A 22,618-nucleotide genomic window follows, 5' to 3' on the forward strand; every position below is an offset into this window, starting at 1 on the left:
TCCCTCCACAGTTCAAACACACTCCTAACCTCTGTAGTACCAGCCCTGATTAAGTTTCCCCCCACATTTTTAATGTCATTATTTTTTTATTAGCATTTTTAAATGGGTGTTACAAACCTTTATTTTACAGTTTCACTACGTTAACTTTATTTACATTTAACTAAGTGTACAGAAAGAAAACATTTTCCAAAGAAAATAATTTAAAATCAAATAGAAAATAAAATTATTGCAGAATACTACAATCATACAGTTGTTACAAGATGCAAAAACAGCATCTCAATGTACATTTTTTCAGTGCAAGATTTCACAATTTCCATAAGGGATGGGAACCTTCAAATCCCAAAGTGTAACTTGTTATACAGTTTCAACAGCCTGTGACATTATAAAAACTTTTGACATCAACATGTGTGATGTCGGTTTCATCCACTATTTTCAAATAATTTATATTGATTTACAACCAATCAGCAAAAATAGCTTAACACTGTTCAGTGCTGAGTATGGCTTTTATTTTAATCATCTTGTTCATGTTTTTTGATACCCTTTGATCAGAGTATAGTACAATAGTTTTTGATAATTGGTATGATCTGAAAATTACCAAATATTATGATAATCCTACAACAAAACCAATCAGTTTATCACAGCCTGGTTTTTGAATAGCAGGCTTAATTGTATATTTGCATATTGTATCAGTTAATTCATAAACTCTGCAACTTTCATAAATGCTTAGTACACAGAAAATCAAGTCTCCAAGAGTGACCCTTAAAGACCACCCATTACAAACTGTATACAACCACGCTAAAAGCCCACAACAAATATTTTGATTATGGCTTCAGCAAGAGAGCTTCTGGATAAAAGAAACACATCAGAAAAATGAGCAAAAATTTGACATACCACACAAAATGAAACAATACGTCAGCAGTGGTTTCCTAGTTGTAAAGGCTGTCTTGGCCTATAAACCAACTCATACTCCTTGGGAGAATATATATATATATATATATATATATATATATATATATATATATATATATATATATATATATATATATATGTATGGTGTTGCATACCTCAACCAACCATCCTAGCTCCTGGTTCAGGACAAACAATTTCATAACATTACAATCTCAAAAGGCAGACAAGATCTTTTTCTGTCCTCAATTTAAATGCACTCTTAAACAGCCCTGTTGAGGTCACCCTAAGGTAGCAGAGGATGTTGAGGACAGAAGAGGACTATGGGTCGCCAGACTGTGCCACTCATTAGCTAAAACTCTTCAGCCATTCATGCTGCTTGGCCAGGCCCTCTCTTTGAGAGAAGCCTGTATTCAGGAGCCATGGTTTGGAGGGTGCTGAAGGTCCTGCCCTGCAAAAATAGGATGCAGAAGTGGGTGTAACTGTAGGGCAGCTGCTGCCGCAGCAGAGGCTGGCCGAGGGGCAAAGAGCGTTGGGTAGAGGGCAGCATGGGGGAAATGGTGCAGAGCAAGAGGGGTGTGATGAAGGGCAGAGGCTGGTATAATATGTATGGGTTGGCCTGAAAGGAAGGCAGTGTGGTGGGCTGGAATCAGGCCAGTGTGTCCTAAAGAGTGACCCAGTGAATGGCCCAGTGAATGGCTCAAAGAATGGCCCAGTGGTGATAAGGAGATAGGGGTTAGATGATGTTGAGGTATGTGGTGCACCTGGGCTAGCTGGGCATGGGGGTGATGATGATGATGATGTTGGGTATGGGGATGAAGGCCCATGGCAGCAGCGTGGTGCTGCAGGATGGCATGCTGTACTGTGGTAATAGAGGTAGCAGAAGCAGCAGAAACTGTGGGTTGCTGGATGTGCATAGGCTGCAGTGCAGCTGGTGGTGGCGGCGGTGCAGGGGCAAGGTTAGCCGCTGCTGCCAAGTTAGCTGCAGCTGCAGCAGCTGCAGCTGAGGGGAAGCTCTTCACCTGCTTTGCCAACAGTTGCTGTTGAATGTGCTGTTGAGCTGCTTGCTGTAACTTGCTGTATTTCTCCATTTCCTCTGGGGTAAAGGTGATTGGTTGACTTTCTAATGGTGCAAGACCATCCTCTTCAGCTTCCATGCCCATGTCCCCATCCTCCATTGTGGGAGGGGGGTAACCAGGGTAGGCGTGGATAGTAGGTTGCCGTCCCATGTCAGGCCCCATTAGATGCCCATCCAACATGTGATTACCGGAGTCTTGTATTGGCTCCGCTTGGTATTGTGACATCATCATTGCTGGATCCTGTTCATATTGTGGCTGAGACTCATGGAGGGCTGGAGGGTCTGAGGGTGGATGTCTGGTCTCATCAGACACTGCAGCATTTGATACAGCCTCTTCCAATGGCTGCTTTTGTTGTTGTGGTTGCTGTTGTTGAACTGGTGGCTGAGGTGGAGGAGGTGGTGGTGGAAACTCACGAATGGGTTCTACCAGGATTACTTCATTACTATCAGAATGTTTCCCCTGTTCAGACTTTGCGCCCTCAGTTGAACGTGTAAGAGGAAGAAATGGTGACTTCTTTCCTGCTTGGAGCTTGCCAAAAAGAGACAACATACTTTTGTTTCCAAGGGTAGGGGGGAGCTTGGGCCCAAAGTATCCCTGTGGAGGGTCCTTGATCTTGATGCCTGTCTTCGTGCCAGTACCAGATTCATCCCCTCCTTTTCTAGATTGGATTTTCTCCAAGAGTTGTCGAGCTGTGAATGAATTTCGATGTTCTGCAGCACCTCCACCCTCCTTTGAGGAAGCTCCACCACCACTTCTAGTTCCTTGTGCCGATGAAGAGTTGCTGTTTCGGGTATGTGTGCGGGAAGAGGACCTAGGAGATTGGGAACGATAGATTCTGGATCGGTTAAAATCCCGTCGCTGTGTTGAGCTGTCAGATCGCCGGCTGTGACCATGTCGATGTGGAGAGCCCTTGGTGGAGATAGATGAACGACTGGCAGAGCTACGGCTGCGACTGTAGCTGCTGCGTCTGTAGGAACGGGCGCTGCTACTCCTGCTACTACGACTGGAGCTGCGACTACTGCTCCGTTGGTGTCTCCGCCGATGATGTTTCCTACGGCTGTGTGAGCGTGAACGTGAACGCGAGTCTTCCTCTGAAGAAGAGGAGGAGTAATGCCGCCTGTGAGATCGCCCACTATCACGCCTCTCATAGTCTGAGTCCGAGGAGGGTATTCTTGATCTGTGGCGATGTTTTTCATCACTGTAGTCACTGTAACTGTCAGAGTAGCTACGGCTACGGCGACTGTAAGCACTGCTCCCTGCTGAGGAACGCTCTGAGCTACTTGAGTAGGATCGACTGCGTGACTTTTGACCTCTGTGGCGTCTATGGTTGTGGTCTCCTCGACGTGATGACCTACTACGTGATCGTCCAGAATCATCACTGCGGTGTCTGCGCTGCTCGCGTGGTGGTGTGGAGCGACGTCGAACTGGTCGAGAACGTTGAGAGGATGATCCACCATCCTCCTCACTGTCACTGCTTGGAGGTCGACCTCCACTTAAGCTCTTTTGAGCTGAGGCAGAGCAGGAAGCAGCTGGTGTGTTGGTGTCAGATTTAAGACGTTTAGTACCATTGTGTTCCTCTTTAGAGCTAGGCTTTCCTGCACTGCTTTCCTCAACTCCAGACAACTGAGAAATTTTTTGGGACCGTTTTCTCTTTCCTCCCTCAAGGGATGTGCTTACTTCTGATGACTGAGCAGTGGACACTCCATCTTTGTCATCCTTGTCTTTCTCTTTTTCCTTACTTCCAACTCCCTCTGCTTTAATTTCATCAGTGCCACATGGTTTATTTTTGCTTTTCTTTCTTTTATGTTTCTTCTTTTTTTTTGTTTTCTCTCCCGGTGTCTCATTCTCTAACTCCCCCTCCACTGCTGCTTTTTCTTTACGCTTGGAATGCTTGCTTGACTTCTTGTGTTTCTTCTTCTTTTTCTTTTTCTTAGACCCTGCAGACACATCTTCATTACTTTGTAATTTCTGCTCAATGTTCTCGCTCTCAGCACCCTCCTCTTTTAAGGATGATTGTTCTTTTTGAACAGTACTGGGTCCTGCAACCGCTGTAGAAGTCTCTCCACTAGTGTCAGGAGTACTGTCTGTGTGTTCAGACTTAGAGCCCTCTTGTCCATCAGTGCTAACTGCCTTGGCAGGTTTGCTGTTTTTGCTTGCCCAGTTTCCTTTGTTTCTTGACAGTTTGAAGTCAAAGTAAAGAGGATTACAACTGTAGGAGAGAGATGGCTGAGCCTTGGTAAATTCCAACAATTCAGAAGGCCATTGCAAGGTAGTGCTTTCATCCTTACTTAGCACAGGAAAGAAAGGCCCAGTTGCCATGCGTGGACCTGTGTCTGGAGACTCTGATATCCCTGGCTTGTTATCAGCTGGTTGGTACGTGCCAACTACTACTGCTGTTTCACTTTGCCCTGCAGCCGTATTACCTGGTTCTTCCACTGTCTTCACTTCAGCTGATATGGGAGAGGGATTTGTGTTTTGGGCCCGTGTAGGTTCATTCTCAGTGTCTTTTTCAGATGTGCAGCTGCTGACTTGCTCTCCAACATTACCTGCTGCTTCCTTCTCATCTTTCGCTCCATCCTCCTCCTCCTCCTCCTTGCTATCACACTGGTCTGTAGCCTTCATGAAAAGCAGAAACTGGAAATGGGGCTTGACCCGACAATGTGCAGGAGGTACATAATGGTAATACTGTGGTTCCTGTCCAGAGTAACCTTCCTCCTTTTTCATCATCATCTTCAGCTTGTTCAAAGTAGAGGCCAGGGCTGCTCCATCATCTGGTTGTGACTGCTCTTCTTCACCCTCACCCACCCCTCCACCAGCTCCTCCAACTCCACTGCCACCTCCTCCTACTCCACCACCACTACCTCCTGCTTGGGGGATATCAGTGGTAGATGCCACACCTACGTCTTCTCCTTCAGTCTTTTCTCCTCCCTCTTCCTGACCTTCTTCACCTTCCACTGTCTCTTCACCATGGTCTGCAAAGAAAGCTGCAACTGTCTCAAGTTTGACTGGGGCTTTCTTAGCAAAAGAGAAGGATACACTGACTTTGGGAGCCTGAGAGCCTCCAGAGGGTGTTGGAGAAGAACTAGTCTTGTTAAACCCAAAACTGATGGTAGGGCCTGTTCTAGGGGAGTCTTGATCACTAACACTACAGATTCCTTTATCTTCAATAGCCTCTGTGTTGGTATCCACTGTCATAGGCACACCATCCATGGAGTCTTCCCCCTTTTCTCCATCTACTGCCACTGTGGTGGTCTTAAACATAGGGCCACTACCAGCGACACTGCAAAAAAAATAAAAGAATAAGACTCTGTGCTATGACTGGCAACACTTCCAAAAAAAAGATTAGAAGACAGACTCAGAATTTTACTTACTATTCTTGCTGTTTCCTCTGTTCGGCCAGTTCATGAAGCCGCCGAAGCATCCTCTCCTGTTTTCTGCAATCTTTTTTGGAACGGGAAGACACATTTCGAGCAAATTCTCTCTGCTTCAGCTCCTTCAGTCTCTATCGGATTAGACAGAGAGGAATAAGAGGTTACTGAAAATGTTACGAGCTGCAGCTGCACATGTGAAAAAGACATGTTGAATGTTAAGAAAATGATGGCATGTTTAAATGTTGTTCAGTACAGTCATGCCTATGTGAATCTCTCCTACCTGCTTGTGTGCATGATCGTAGGAGTTGATGTGATTGTCAAACTCCTGATGTTTCTGGTATTGCTTATCACACAGTTCACAGTAGAAGTTGGCCCTCAGTTCCTCTAGAGCTTTGGCAATAGCTTTTTCCTTCTCCGCATAATCCTACAAAACAGAACAACATATCATAAAACATTAATTGAAATTAAGGCCCAATTGTAGACTACGCATCGGTTTTCATTTATGTTTCTGCGTCGTTGTCCACGTTGACGTGCAATTACACATGCAGAGGGAGTATGTGAAACCCGAGGGAGGAGTTTTAGCAGACCAATCACAGTGCTTGAGGTCTGCATAGAATTGTTACATTTTTGGAGAGGTGCACGTTAGGGTACGGCGTAGGCTAACCGTGCTACACACAGCCTACAACACAGCTATGGCATGAGTTCGACGCAGAAGTATAAATTGGGCTTTAAGTTGATTGGGTGTGGAAAACTGGCTTGCATAGGCAACATTGGCATTTGGGAGAACGGAATATGAACTTTATAATGTGCTGTACATGTAGGATAGTTTGTCAAGAAAGACATCAAGTTTGTGTGAAGGAGATTAATAACATCATATTAATTATAAGTATATTAAATATTAGTATATTAACATGCTTATAACCTCAAACGGCTTTAGAGAATTACGCAGTTATCCTCAATGATGTTTTTGTATGTTTGCTTGTATTTGGTTGAGCACCAGATGAACGAGAGTAGCTTTGTATCCGTACAAGAGTAGTAACTGTGACAAATCAATCTCAAACTTTCACAAAATTTTAACTAGATAAGACTTGCATTTGATTTATGGAAAATCAGGGTATTGGGAAGAACTGTAAGGAAAGAGAAATTATGTGTATAGGATGTTTAAGACTAACAGAAAAAGACATTGAACCCTGTTCCTGTCATAGAATTTCACCTTGTATTTTTGACGGAGTTCCTCTGTGTCTTCTTTTTCCACTTCCAACACCCGGCGCTTCTCTGTGGCATCTTCTGCATAGTCCAGCTGTGGGCAAACATGTGTACACACAGGTTAGAAGTGAATAAATTAAAATTAACATTCAGAAAGAAAAGAAAGCACAAACAACAATCTTGTCACCTCCATTTCCATTCGCCCCATTCCCATGACGTCATATTTGAGAACGATGGGCACTGGGTCAGTTCGTCCTATGAGGTTGGGGTTGGGGGGGGGGGGGAAGAGGCAAAAAGAGAGAAACATAGGACAGAGGTTAGACTTATGTTCAGATATAAGAGAAAACTTGGGGCGGGACAGCCTGCTTAGAGCACAGGGTGCTGGGTTAGAGAGACTGCCTTCAAGTGCAAGAGACCAGAAAGCTACAGTGAACCAAACTCTAGCCATTCTCACAGCTTCATGTGCAGCTCTCCTCTAAAAAGCCATTCCAGGTGCTGCAATATACCTTGCAATATGAACTGAAGCTAGTTTTAATTGTTTACTATTTGAGTTTGCTGCCAATTTATTTTGTAATGAACAGCATACACTGAAAAAGTACAAGAAGCTTCCACTGAAAGAAGCAAGGGACAGAAAACAAGGAGGGGAAGGTTGGACTGAAGATTTCACTGAATTTGCCGCAGTGTCCCTACAGTGACCTGTCTTATTTCTTACTTTCTTTCTTCCTCACTTTTTTGTCCTGTTATCGCCCTCCCACTCTTTTTAGTCAAGTCTCAATGCTGTATGGATTGTGTTCTGTCGTACTCATGATCTTAACTCAGATGACAGAGGCATGTGGGTTGCCGGAAGGAGTACTTAAGAGAGGGAGGAGATATCAGCATTCACTGCATCTTTTCAAAGTACTGTGGCAACACTGACTACCTGATCCGAAGTGTGTCTCATATTATTCTCCTCTTTACACCCATTTATCTAGATCTAAACCCTCTCTGAGCTGCTCATCAACTTTCCTACCTGGCTAAGTCACACCTGGAAGCAAATGAGGTTTATGTCCCATAAGATATCCTGAAATAGTACTTTCTTTTAGTGATCATACGTTTTATATACACAAGCTGTGAAAAGACCTAGATCAGAGGAAAAGTAACATCAGAAAAAATGAACACAAATCAGAATGAAACAAAAAAGACAATCAAAACTACATTGAAGATTGACACATAATTGCTTAATCCACTCATAACCAGCCAAACGAAGCAGAGAGAGAGAGTGAGAGAAAGAAAGATACAGGGAGTGAAAGACGGAGAACAGAGAGAATAAGGACACAAGCACTGAGCTACAGCAGCAAAGTGACGTCAAAGGCCAGAGGTTGCCATGGTGACAGTGCAGGGTTGGGGAAAGGATGTACTTACCTGGGAGAGTGTGGGGATGGGGTGGGGGTGGCAAACATACAGACACAGAGACAGGAAAGGGTGGGGGGTGGGGGTGGGGGGGGGGGGTCAAATAAAGGAGAAAAGGCACAAAAACAGAAATCATACTAATTTGCGGCTGCACAGGCTAGCACCATGGTCACAGTCAATCAGACTCCAATCAATCGTTTGGATTTCAGTTTTTTTTATGTCAGTCTTCCTCTTTTTTTGTCATTTTTTTGTGGGGAGTTCAAGTTTTAAAAGCAGGATCAGATCATACCCTTGGGCTGATGTAATAATGACAAAAGGCAAGAAAAAAATTGTAAATAACATCAGGGGACAGTTGCATGAACTGCTAAGACTAGTCTTACAAGTTAGTCATCAACTTTTTTTTAAAGTTACATAAAAACATAGATTGGTCAAATTTGATTCCAAAAAATAAGACTGATTACCCCGAACTAACTAGTTGTTCATACTAGTTCTTAAGACACAGTCTTAACATAATGGCTTTGTTTATGCAACTGGCCCCAGGAGTAACTTAATGTAACAAAGGGCTAGGAATTTGACAAAAAAAAAGTAATTATATTAGTGATTTCTTAAAATTATCTATGCATTACCCATGCAAATTGCAATTGTGTGATGCCTAAATACCCTTAAGCAGTGAAAAACAGATTTGAAACTGACAAAAACAGCCCTTGAGCAGAAAGAGACATTACAATTTGCACATTTAAGATTCTAATTTGTGAAAGACTGGAGCTTCAGCCCAGTGGTATAATTGTTCCTGTAAGAAAGTGATAAAGGAGTATGTGCGGAATGATAAGGTCCCGAAGGGATTCCAGCCCCCACCAGAGCCTCCAGGAAAGTGCACTGAGGGATTCATACTACCACCAGGGTGCACAAGAGTGTTTATTATCAAAACAGAGAAACTGTATATAATAAATGAGACAGAAGCAGGCCGTTAAAAGACACTATAACCTGATACCTAATAGGGGTGGGAATCTTTGGTCACCTCACGATCCGATCCGATTCCGATTCTAGGAGTCACGATCCGATTTCAGAACGATTCTTTACCTACCTTTCTCCCCGTTATTAATTCATTAGTTTACATAAGTAATTAAGTACTTTTTAAAAAATAATTACAAATTTTTTTTTTTTTATTAAAACAGTTGTATGTTAAGAATTTATAATATAAAAAATAATAAAGAGGAGCATAGAAAAATATAACAACAAACAAAAAGTGCTTTCAGTAGCCTATAGATTATCTGAACGTTTTTCATTCAAGAACTGTTAGTGATTTTTCTTCATCTTTACTGTTGTTTTTTACTATGACATCATAGACTGCGGGAGATCTATTAAGCTGCATTCACGCACGCATCTCTTTTGAAATAAAATAAGTAATGCGGTGAGTCCTGTCCGTTTAATCCCTTTAGACATAACTGGCTGTGTTTACGTTAATTTTGCACAAGTACATTAAACCACTACACGGAGTCGCACAGCCGTATGCGCGAGCAGTCTCACAAACAAGGCGCGCGTCAGCATTTGAAATTGAAAGCAGCCTTCTGTAGTGAGGTTCATATTTTAAATATATAAGTCCACTGCATTCCAAACCACATAAATGATGACTTCGTAGAGCATTTGTAAGGAAAATACCGACGGGCGAGACAGCACACTTCAAGTGTAACATCAAAGAAAGCGCGCGTCTCTCACAGCGTATCCTGTGCAATGAAGCCCGTGAATGTCCTTGTAATTCGCTTCAACCTTTCCGAACTTTATGAAAGATTATTTTACGGCAGGTTCGAGTGGTGTATGTGTGTGAGGAATTGGAAGCAAGCAGAATACGGGTGTTTCTAAAGCAAACTCAACGTCATCGCACATCTGGTTAAAAACTAAGCTCAGAATCGATTCTGGAATTCTCAGAATCGATCCAGAATCGTTGGAGAGAGAATCGCGATGCATCGATGGATCGATTTTTTCTCCCACCCCTAATACCTAATATCTGGTTATAGTGTATTTTAACATTCTACCATATCTAATTGGAAATTCTTGTATTTCTAATTCTAATTCTCATGTTCTTGTAATGATTAGCATTGATTATCTCGGAATATGTTAGAGTATGTCTGAGAATTCTCTTTAAAAGGTAGGGGGGGGGAATCCCAAAACCAGGCCCCCAAATCAACGATCATTTCCCTTCCCAAACAATCAGTCTTTGGGAACAACATGAGGTCAAGACTAACATTATGCATTCCAGTGAAAGAAAATAGGGAGACTGGACAAAAAAGTGCAATGCAACAAAAAAGGGGAAGTGAATCTAAATATCCCCCAAAAAACTGAAAACAAACAGAATGAGAGTGTTCTAAAAGAGTGCATATTGAACACTAAGAGACGGGCAGCAGAATGAAGACTAATACAAAGAGAGGTATAGACAGTTTAAGCCTATTAAACACTGGTGCTCTGATGATGAGAGTCATATCAAAACAAGAAATGGGGGAAATGTAAAATCAAACAAAAAAACAAAACAAAACAAAAATGAAAGAATAAATCAAAAGAAAATAACCAATTCAATCAGGGGTAAAAATAACATTTACCACTAAGTTTACCATCAGCACAACATGGCCGGGATCATAATGCTGCAAAAAAGAAACACCAATTGGTTAAGCAGGAAGATTGAGGCACAAAGAGAGCGTTCAGGGGTAAGGGGTGGGTTTGGGGGCAGGGGCTTTGGTGTACCCCATACCAATGGGCCTGGGTGATTACAGGGATACCCTCTCACCATCCCTGACTCTCCTCCTATTTTACTGCTAATTTCCAGTACTTTTTGGCTTTTGGGTTCCTCTGACAAAAAAAGGAGGAGTTTCCACTCTCTTCGATGATTGTCTTTGAACATAAATGTAACAAAACCATCACTCAATCCAAAAAGGAGCACTCTCCTTCCCATTTCCCCCTTTCTCCAATCCCCATGCGGGTCCAAGTCTCCACGTGAATGTGTTTCTGAGACAGAGAGGCTGTTGTATACATACTTCATCACGCAGCTGTACGAGCTATGAGAAGCATATGCTGTGAGTGAGCTTTTAGCAGCGCATCGTTCTTATCGGCCAGCAGGACTCTGGCCTCTTAAGAAGACTAGATCTATTTCACAGTCATTTTCATCTCGCCATTGATCTAGAATCAATTCCAATCCGTTTTGTGGTCTATTGCATTGCTTAAAACTCAGCTTCACAAGACTGGGTCTCTACAGACAGCATGCTCTGCAGGAGAGGGGGAAGGAGATGGGTCAGGTCAGGTGAGGCTTTCACAAGTACGTACATTTATAAGAGAAGTGGGATGCAGGTGGGATGGTGTGAAGACTTCTCCCTGCAAACTAAAACACCTGAGCCCCCACCCCTTGTTTTGGTGACACACACACACACACACACACACACACACACACACACACACACACACACACACACACACACACACACACACACATTCCATTTCCACATGTACCACATGTGTACATTCACTTCACGAAAGTGGACGCAGGCAGATAGACCGATCGAAGGCGGAAGGAGGGGGGAGAATGGGCAGGAAATTGAGGCTCATTCTGGCAAGCCATTCAGGGGAATCATGGGAAAGAGGCAGAATCATGTTCACAGCCAATCAGAGGGCCCGATCTCATCTTCTCAGCCAATCAAAACACCCCCATCGCAGCCAAACATACATTAAACTAATATATACAAGTACTATTCTAACATGGGTGAATTCGGAACAATCAAGAGAAAAAAATGGGAAATTAATTTCTTCAAAATATTTACTGATTCCATTTTGCTATGAGTTTCAAATCGTAGCGCTGGTATTTTGAGCAGAGAGCGTTTAGTGATTGTAAGCGTATAGAGAAGAACTAAGTAAGGCCGTTAGCCTACACTGTAAAAGGGGGAAGAGTTATTTTGTATTATTTACAAGAAAAAACATCCACACGCACACTCAAACATACACACAAACATACAGTGGGGGAGGTCCTACAAACCTTACCTAAAAACAAGAGTAAAAAAAAGAAAGAAGAGTAAAAAAACAGAGTCAATACAATGGAAACTCAAAGCATTTGGGGAGACATTTCAGTAAATTCACACTCAGTACCAAGGCTCTTTCCAAAAGATAGAGAGAAAAGGAAAAGGATAAGGTTCAAACACCATGGCATGAGCACCATAATGGGTGAACAGACATGTGTTTGCTTTTTTGTTTGTGTGTGGGTTTGTATGCAGCTGAGTCCTTTGCACTAAGAGTGAGTGTTTTCAAATAATTCCCAACATAACCACTTGACTGGGTCAAAACCTATATGGTCCCTTTTTTCTGAGAAACAGAGTCATTTTCTTTGCAGATTCCACCAAAGCAATTTGGCATGCAATTTGGAGTCCATGCTTTTCACAAGCTCTCACTCTACCCCTCCTCTTGTTTCTCTCCTGCAAGATGGAACTAATCTACTTCCTCAAGCTCGCTGAAAGCTACAGGACTTTATCTGATCTGGAAAATCTCTTTCACTGCAAACAAACTTCAGACACTCAATCTGTGCTGTGTATTAAACACAAACAGTGCGATGAAAGGAAGATGACAACCAAGAAAGGACAAAACTCTGATCTTTTGAGCGTCTTGCCAAGCTACAAAACAGATGGGTGGTGCCGGTGGAACACTGGAAACATTCCTAAACTGTCACATACTTGACTTGGCTGGGATGACAACCTCTGGCTTCGGCTACTTCCTCTGGGTTCTCCGCACTGCGAGTTCTAAGAAAGCAGCCAATGGAGTGTGAGTTGCTATGGCAAAGGCGAAAAAGAGAGCTGCTGTTCTGGTTTCTGCTATCACCGCTTAGGGAAATGCTGTCTCTCTGTGAAGTAGTGCTGGCAATATAAAATTAAGAAATATGGTGAACATCACAATGATTTTATTGGCCCATTAAGCTTCATAATGGTCACTTTACGGTCACTTCCAATCAACTAAATGCATCTTTGCAACATAAAAGTATTAATTTCTAAAATGAATGTAAAAATGACCCTGTTATTTAGTTATTTTTCCTACTATGGTTGAAATGGGATGTTCATGTCCATGGGAAGCAGATGCAGGGAGCAATGAAAACCGATATTATGCCTTTCCCATTTATGCACACTGAGAACTGGATTAAGATTTTGGGCTTTTACACAACGCTGACTTCAGCACTTGAATAGCAGAGCTTAACAGCTGCAGGCCAGTGGTCTAGAGTGTGCGCGTGTGCAAATATTCACAATAAAAGCAGTCTCTAGGGAGAGACTAAAATACTTGCCTGATGGGCCGAATGACCTTGCAAAAGTTAGCTGCCACAAACCTTCACTGTTTGCTTTCAATAGAAGTCCAGAGAGAGAGAGAGAGAGAGAGAGAGAGAGAGAGAGAGAGAGAGAGAGAGAGAGAGAGAGAGAGAGAGAGAGAGAGAGAGAGAGAGAGAGAGAGAGAGAGAGAGAGAGAGAGAGAGAGAGAGAGAGAGAGAGAGAGAGAGAGAGAGAGAGAGAGAGATTCATATTCCTATCATTGATTTATGAGAGCAATTTTACTTTGAATCTAAACCTTTCTGCTAAAATGATTTGTAAAGGTAATTTTAACAAGGCAGCGGGTCAGAAAGGTGTCAGCTGAGATCACCTTGTTGAGAACATCTCATACTGATTTACATGGGGGCAGATCAATTTACATGTTTGTGTGCAAACATACAAAACATCTCATTGCACAGAAGTTGCAATGAGGAATAAAGAGAAAAAAAACAAAAGAAAGATCTAGACCTAAAAAAAAAAAAAAATCACTGTTCTTTTGAAATGTGGTCAGAAATCGAAACATTCTTTCAGGCTATGATTCACTACATTTTGTTCAGCTCTTACTAATGCACTAAGAGGATGACACATACTAGCATTCCTCATTGTGTGCTTTATTTCCTGCAGGCTTTGCAGCGTGACTGCTGCACACATGCATCCTGCTGGGATGATAAGGTGCATATTTGCGTGTGTCTCAAAAATTTTCTATTTTCTACATTTTCTAATTTCTATATAGACCTAAGTATGCCAATGATTGCATCAGCATGAAGTAATGACCAAAAAGAGAGCCTCTTTAAAGCTAACTTCACTCTCTATCTTGGGGGAAAATTTTAACGTTTACTCTGTCCATGAAAAGAAACTCCCTTCTAAGTAATTGTGTTTCCTTACTCAGGGTGTGAGTATTTTTATTTTGCTCCACAAGTCCCAAAATGTAACAAGTACAATTTGCTTAATAAAAAGTCAACATGAAATCTAACACTTTGTACTTCTTAGCTCTGCTCTTATCGCAACAAGAGACAAAGTGATCTTCTGCAGGGAAGAATGGCTCATATGCATGTTATTCTACCAAACAACCACTAAACACAGACAACAATATTGCATATCGCCAGGCCATAAGTCAAGTGCAGGGGAGAAAGTAGAGGGGGAACTGGGTGAGGACAGAGGGATGGAGAAAGAAATCAGTTGCTCAGTTCATTTAATTTGTATAGCACATTTACAACAGCCACTAGGCTGACCAAAGTGCTTTACAGAACAACCAGATTCAAATATAGTAAGACCTGCATAACTTCTTTAGCAAATGCACTAACAAAAGCACAGTGAATGCTTTTATCTGGTGTGACCCAGAGGATCTCATGACCGTTTCGGTTTCTCTTTGATACGGGGTTGCATGATACAATGCATGATACAACTTAATTTTAAGAATTCTTTAATTATATCAAAATCTTATTGCTTTAACCCTTCGGAGTCTTGGGCTATTTTGGCCGTTTTTGAGTGCTTTTTTTTTTTTTTAATTTTGCGACAAACAAATGTTTACCATACCAATGTTTGGTATTGTTTTTTTCAGCACAACATCACCTATATAACCAGACAATTAGTTTTTCACTTTGATGTACTGTATCAACATACTGGACCAAAAATCACACAAAAAACACAAAATCCGAATAGAAAAATTATAGCTTTTCTACTACAAAAAAAACACAAGCATGCTCATTGAAGCATTTTAAAAGGTTTAAAATGTAAACACAAGTTGTAAATATCAACATATACAGGCACAATTCAGATATAATCAAGCTATATACAAAAAAAAAATATGATTTACAAAAAAAGCCATAGGCTTTTTTTCTTTCTTTTTAGCTCAGCCACTTTTTAAAAAATGTTGTGCACACAATTATTTAGTGAGCTATATTTAAGCCCTTGCATACCCAGAGTATGAGGGTTACCAAATAAAAAATGTAAAATGTAAAATTGAGATAAAATGAAACTATATATCACAAAAAGGAGGTGTGGCAATAGGCGTTTTTTCTTTACTTTTTACTTAGAAACTCTACAAAACACTTCATGTACAATTACACTGATAGCTACATTACAGGGCTTTCATTCCTTGAGTAAGAGGGGTTCCTCAATAGTGCAAATATACCATAAAAAAGGTAAAATTAACACAAAACTATACATACAAGTATTTACAACAAATATCAGGTGTTTTTTATTTAGTTTAATTTTTTTAATTAAAAAATTTAAATTACGGGGGGGTGCGGACGAAGACACCTTGCACACGGTCTCTCGCTCGCTTACCTCTCTGCCGTGCGCGCGCACGGTTTGAAGCACAATATCGGTCTCGCATGCATGCTCGCTCTAGATAGATTACGGGATATTTTTCCTAATTTGCAGTATAACTAGTCGATCACGAGTGGCTCAACAGGTAGATATATAGATAAACTCATCTTTCAGGCATTTGACTGACCGGGTTGACACTTCAGCGTGAGAAATCGGGGGTGTGGCCTTTAAGAGCAGCACGGATCCAATATACTGTTACACATAGTGTTTAATTTCTCAACTGTTTATGTTTACTTAACCCCCTGGGGTCGGTGGTCCCGCCGGCATGACCAGCTCGCTTTTTTTCTTATCAGTGCAATAGAGACTCAAAATACTCTGGTAATTTTGATTTTACATATATGTGTTATACATCATTCGATCCTGTTAAGTGTCTATTTTTTGTGTATACTCACAATAAAAACAAAGTGTTGTGCTTTTTGTCAAATAAAGAAAAATAAACATGCGAGTTTTGCCTTCTCTTTGTCAGTGAAGTCAATTCTAAAACGCGTCCGAAAATCAACTGTAACTCTGCGAATAATAGTCATACAGGCACGAGAGATTTTTCTTTATGAAGCTTGAACTCTCTTCTTTTAAATGAAGTAATATATATAAAAAACAAATATTTTAAGTTTATGTAATCTGTATGAAAAGAGAAAGGTGTCAGTCTTTTTCTTTTCAGCTCATTACGTTTTAATTTGACACGCCCACGGAGAGTGCGCGCTATTCAAACGCAAATGATCTGAGGCAAGCCATGCAAACATGCCAACGCCCAAATCAGCTGGATTATAAAACAGATCAAGTTTAATAAGAATCATGTATTTACCTCGTCTTGCTGCGCTGTACGGAATAATACTATCTAATAATCCTGGAACATTACCTCAGAAGTGCTAGTGGTTTCATTTCGAGGAGCAACTGATCCAGCTGATGTATTAAGTCATTTATTCTAAAGTGCTTTGTTCTAATCGCGATACTGAATAGTGTCTGTAAACCGCAAAAAGACTGTTTAAATATGAATTGCGTGTCTGTGTGTGAATGATAAATGATCGACACAGGCGTGCGCGCGCTGTTGTTTACTTCAGTTATACAGCGCGTGTCTGTCATTCATTCACTCTCGCACCTACATTAGTAAACATGTTATTTTTACATTAACACATCCAAACTATATTGCTATAGCCTACTGAGATGAGTAAAAATAGACTGAAATAATGTTGAAATAAAATGTCTGTATATAAGCAACAAACTGCAAATTAACATGTATATGCTATCATAAACATGATATGTTACAGACTAAATATGAATGTTTATACAAAATTTCATTGATTAGTTTTGGATAGATTATAAAGTTTTTACTGTAAAAAAAGACTACTGCCACATTAAATAGGTTTTTGGCGAACTTTTGTTCGCCAATTTCTGCTCATATGTTAAATATACTATAGTATGGGATGTTCTGTCAAAAATAAAGTAGGTATATTGAATTATCAATTAAGATGTTATAGTGTTTGTTCCAACATTCAAACAAATGAATCCTTACCTTTGAAATACGTATGATAAAATGTAGGCTATACTTTTTACAAAGAAAGAATACACTTGAAATATTGTTAAAATTGTAATTGTTGTTGCAATTGTATCCTATTTGTATTTGGTTACAATTTCTAATTGTCATATATATATATATATATATATATATATATATATGTCTTGTCAACCAAAATTTGGTACCCAGTGACACAGCTGTGTGAAAGACTCATTATGCAGCTCATTAAGGGGCTCATTTTGTAGGTCTTTGTCTTCTCAGGTGTGAACAGCCCTTCAGGCATATTGCCTTTCCAAACAAAAAGTGTCTTGTAAAATTTAAATCAATGTACTTTTTTGTGTAAATGGTTAGGCAGGATGATTTTCAGATCATTTTGAAGCAAAAACTCTAGACGACAAAATCCATTAGTCAAAAGTCTTGTGGACACATTTACTGAAATATGAAAAATTTTCAGTAAATTTTCAACTGAAAAAAGCACAAATGTCAGGGCATTTCAAAACATCTCAAGGACCCCAAAAACACCTTAGACCCCAGAGGGTTAAGATATAATAGACTGTTTCTTGAATACTTGCTGAGATCAGCATTTTTTGATGTAATTTTATGTGAATATGTCCGTTCAAGCGCAAGATGATGTGAAAGAGAGCTCAATTCAGCATTAGCACGCTATCTGAGAAGCGGCTTTCTTGGCACGCACTTCAGATGTGTACGCAAACACAACCTTTCACGCTATTTAAAGGGGTGGTAAAATGCCCTTTTCACAAGATGTAAAATAAATATCTGATGTCCCCAGAGTGTGTGTGAAGTTTTAGCACAAAATACCCCACAGATATTTTTATATAGCATGTTAAAGTGGTCACTTTTTGAGGGTTAGCAAAAACACACCGTTTTGTGCCTGGCCCTTTAAATGCAAATGAGCTGCCTCAGTGGGCGGGGTTTCAAGAGCTCTTGTGTGTTAGCAGCTGCGATTACGTCACGCAGACACACTAAAATGACAGAAACTGTTCTGCCTTTAATGTTAAAACAGAGTCAGGCAAAGATGGAGAGACTCAAGAAGTGACAGCATGTAGAAAGCAACAGGACGTCTCTGAATGGTTAGTTCATGAATTTATGTTGCTGATGTGGAGTTAACTAACTTCAATTGGCATATTCTGTCATGATAATCTATAAATAGCTCGTATAGGAACTGTTTTGAGATGCACACAGAGTGACTTTTTATTGCATGTGAAAAGGATGCTAAAGTTTGCGCTGACTCAAAAATGTACTCGTATACAACAACTTTTCCTCTTCTCAACATGGATTTTAGTGTTCCTGGGGGCGGGGTATATGTACATTTTAGTGTTGCTGATGTCACTAACCCAGGAGGAATGTTGTGTAGTCCCTACCAGCCGTTTGTTGTAGTCCTTTTCTTTATCCCTTTCACACGTAAGTTTAAAATATTCTAACTGACCCCCCAGCGTGAGTTTTTCAAGGAGACCGTTATTTAGAACTTGTCACTTTAATGTTTCCATGGTGACGCGACATTGCTTGTCACGTGACACAGCGCAACCACAACACAGCACTGAATGAATGATGATCTGCTTTTATGTATTTTTTTCCTTTTTTATTAAAAATATACACAAATGTATTAGATATAGCATGAAACTGATATTCCGATTGTCAAATATGTGCAAGTGGATGTGTTTTGTTGTTTAAACACCGTTATAACGATCACGTTATTTGAGCTGTATGGGCGCCATGTTAGTTTGTTTCACAGTTCAGAGAATCGGATCTGTTGGATTTACAACATGTCAATTCCTCAACTTCTCACGAAATACATGAAAGTGGCCGGTGAACTGGGAGAAGAATAGGGTAAAATGTAAAGCTACTTACACAATGTGTATCTGATATGAATGAAAGTGTCGTCTTATTATAATGGAAAGGATTATTATTGCCGCTTCCATAGACGTCAGTGTGTATTTTACAAACTCAAAATTATTGTTTTGCTAGTACTTGTGTGTATTTAAGTGTCTGAAACCTAAAATAAACATTATGTGGTTGAAAACACTCAATAGTTGTGATATATGACAGCACTGAGTGCGTCCGACTCTGGCTCAGCGCCAGTCAACACGCGAAAGCACGTTTGAATTTAACAGTTGATCACGTGATGCAATAACCGTTCTAATCACACCGGTGTGGTCGTACGCTCCACGGACCAGCCAAGACTGATCACACCGGTGTGATCGTACGTGCGAAAGGGTTAAAAGCAAATATCTCCCTTTGCTTTGAACTATGAGCATTGTAACTTTGCCGATGTTGTTTATGCTCAAACAGCAACATTTCACACTAGCTAAAGTTAGATAAGTGAAATCGTGTTTTACCACCCCTTTAATTAAGTTCTCTTTTGAACTTAATTTTAAATTGGCATGGCTTAAAAAAACGTGCAATTGGTCAACTTTCGTGATGCAGCACTGGCTCAATTGGGCAAGTGACAGTTGCGTTAACAGTTCTGGTTGACGTTTACGCTAACTGTCCCGAGTACTTTACGCTGGCCCCCGGCCATCGGATAGTCCTTATTGTCAAGCCCTGCCCTCTGTTGAAATAAAAGAGGCAACTTCATCTATACCCAAGGTCTAAAATAAAACAAATGTAATATGGATTAATATCAATTCTGGAATTTAAAAAAATATATATTTTAAAATTGTAAAAATAAAAGTAAATAGATTTTTTTCCCAGCCCAATTAATGACACAGACAACAGCAGGTTTATAAGGCTGATGTCACTTTGAGAGTTGACACATGACGCAGATCTGGGACGCATCTATTTTCTCACAACTCTTTATGTTCATTTAACACTTCTTTAACTCATTTAAGACTGTGCATATGAGGACACTCGAAAAAAAGGGGAATTTTGACAATTTTGAGTTTTTGTCCATTCAAGTGCAAAAGATAATTCAGTGCTGTTTGAAGCGGTATTTTGTGTGCAGATTTCGGGTGTTTGTTCACAGAGAGCTGGTTCACAGACAGTGCGCCAGCACAGTTTTGAGGTGTTTTTTTGCGCATTATCACGCTTGAATGAATGATAGTGTGATCATATACTGTAGCTTAGCCAAAGGATGACAGAAAAAACAGATGCCGCGTTAATTGTGTTACATTTTTAATGCTGTTAAACTGGAGGAAAAAAAAAACGTTTATGTTTGTTTTTTGCAAAGTGAGTGAATGTCATCTCCCACATAGTTAGAAAAATTAAAATATACCATCCTATAAAATCATAAAAACATCTACATTTTTTTACAGTAATAACTACAAAATCACTCAAATACACATCTTTTGTCCATATCAACTCAATACTATAATTCTCCATAGAACAGCTAGTGCACTCAATGCTTATCGGATGTCACCTCATGACAGTCTACAAACTTCTTCATGTCTATCCATCTCACCCTGTCTTCCCCCATTCACTGTATCAACACTGTCCAAAGAAATTAATTCCTCACAGACATCCATTAATGTCAGTACAAATGAGAAATACAAATGGTGTGCTGGAACAGAATAGAGAGAGATCAGAAAAGTAAGAAAGATTTTTTTTTTTTTACAACTGATCAAACCATAGGGCATTGATGCTGTTGGGTGGAAATCAAGAGACAGAAAGAGTGGGAGAGATTGAGCTTGACAGTAAAAGGTGCTTGCTTACCCTGCATGGTTTTGCCCAGGCCTTGACCCAACTTCCAGCCATGTTTCTGAAGGAGCCGGTGCCCAATGTTATCCTGATGTGAGGAAGAAAGGAAAGAAAGACCACAATATTCCAATAATAAGAAGCGCTTTCCTCACACACGCACACACCCACACTGAGTCACAAGTACACATGATAGGCAGACAACTGTCAAAACATCCTCACTCACTGTCATCAACATTAGCAACATCTGCTACACCTTTAAACTCCTTGTCTGATGGGGAGCGGAAGGGAGAGAGAGGGAGATAGATAGAAAGAACAAGAGGAGGAAAAGTCATTGGGCTCTGTAATAAGGTATATATCTGAAGCCCTTACAGTCTAGTGTTTGTTGTGGTGGAGTAATTGAACCCAACTTAATTCTAAAACCTATAGTGTAAAATCTAAACTACAGCTTAATGGGGCATTCCTCAAATGAACAACTAGTTGAGGTAACAGCTAAAAGGGATGTAAGTTTACACTACCAACCTCTGAGTTTACTAACTCGCTTTCAGTGGAGGGAGGAACCTACGGTTATATATGCATCATGACACACAAATACATACATAAACCGTCTCAGGGAGAAAGATTAATGCACAAACAACTAAGGGGGAAGGAACGGCACAGACAGAGTTTGCATACACATACAAACCAAAAACTTTCACAAGCTTTTTGTGAGTTCATCATCATGACAACAGAGCCACCACAAAAAAACACAGTATGTAGCTGTAACGAGAGTGAAAGGAGGAGATCGAGGAGTGAGACAGTCAGAGATAGATTGATAGATTTATAGAGTGACAAAAAAGAAAAGTAGAGAGGGAGGCCTCGGTTACCATTGAGAGGCTCGATCTGCATGTGTGAGTGTGTTTGCATTTTATAGACTGATCTAATGCTTCATACAAAAAAATAACAAAAAGAAAAACGGAGGGTACACTGAAATACAAGAAATACGCATTTAAAAAAATCAAGCTTAAAGTCACAAACGAAAATATAAACAGCTTTAATCTGATCCAAGCATAAAAAAGAAGTAATAAAATATAAAAAATGTGAACACTAAAATATTTTTATCTACAAACACACACACACACACCACAAACAAAGGCTAATATGAACAAAAATAAATAAATAACGAGGTGAAAACCAAAACCATTAACCAGCATGCAGCTTTTTGTTAAACCACTTTAACAAAAAGAGACGGCGGTGTTAGTGGTGTCTATATAGTAGTAAGCATATTCAGGGAGGGAGAGGGCAGCAGAGAACTCATGAAGTTGTTAGAGATGAGGGCGAGCATATTACAGTGGTGATGCATAAGGTCATCTAAACAGATGTCAAAACCTACAGAGAGTGAGCATAAGATGGAGCAGCCATGAGTGGAGTGTGAGGGGCAAGGAGTTGAGCAAGGTTAGAGCATTATGGGTAGGGAGGGAGTGGTTACCCCCACAAGACACACCCACTTTCCATTAGCTCTGCCAATTGTTTGTCACGCCCACGCAATAGTTTGGCCAATTTGGATATTGAACCCTGAACTGACAGCCCTAAATATCCATTTTATAAATATAAAGCCATCAGTCTTACAGTCTGTTATTAGAGATCCGTGAGGCTCGTTTTTAATAGTGCTTCAAAATAGCTACTCAATTTCTTTTCCTTGCTTTGGTGTTAAGACTGCTACTGGGATTTGATCATATTTTCCCATTTATTTAATGGGGTTATTGCAACAGGCCTCCTGAGATGTCCCTAACTCTTTTAAATGACTTAGGACTGAAATGAGAAAACTTGTGGCAAATTTGAGAAGACCATTTACTCAGTTCATTTCACTTT

The 22,618-nt window shown here is 40.3% G+C and overlaps 1 protein-coding gene across 8 annotated transcripts in view; it reads right to left on the bottom strand.

The window, feature by feature from the left end:
• Positions 1 to 1,182: 1,182 nt before the first annotated feature.
• Positions 1,183 to 22,618, bottom strand: part of gpatch8 (G patch domain containing 8) — a 58,083-nt gene continuing 36,647 nt past the window's right edge. For 3 of the 8 annotated variants that reach the window (XM_077213172.1, XM_077213174.1, XM_077213175.1), the window contains 6 exons: positions 20,786 to 20,858; positions 6,750 to 6,817; positions 6,570 to 6,656; positions 5,637 to 5,780; positions 5,357 to 5,487; positions 1,183 to 5,265 (listed from right to left, as the gene is read on the bottom strand). In XM_077213172.1, the coding sequence (XP_077069287.1) occupies positions 1,320 to 5,265; positions 5,357 to 5,487; positions 5,637 to 5,780; positions 6,570 to 6,656; positions 6,750 to 6,817; positions 20,786 to 20,858 (4,449 nt within the window). In that variant the 3' untranslated portion in view covers positions 1,183 to 1,319. Of the gene's footprint in view, positions 5,266 to 5,356; positions 5,488 to 5,636; positions 5,781 to 6,569; positions 6,657 to 6,749; positions 6,818 to 10,545; positions 10,588 to 20,785; positions 20,882 to 20,993; positions 22,346 to 22,618 lie in introns of those variants that run through there. The other 5 variants (XM_077213178.1, XM_077213176.1, XM_077213173.1 and 2 more) reach the window with 5 other exon arrangements.

The sequence above is a fragment of the Siphateles boraxobius genome, unplaced genomic scaffold, assembly GCF_051911475.1.
Source record: "Siphateles boraxobius isolate OS27281-9 unplaced genomic scaffold, OSU_SipBor_1 66, whole genome shotgun sequence".
Classification (NCBI taxonomy): domain Eukaryota; kingdom Metazoa; phylum Chordata; class Actinopteri; order Cypriniformes; family Leuciscidae; genus Siphateles; species Siphateles boraxobius.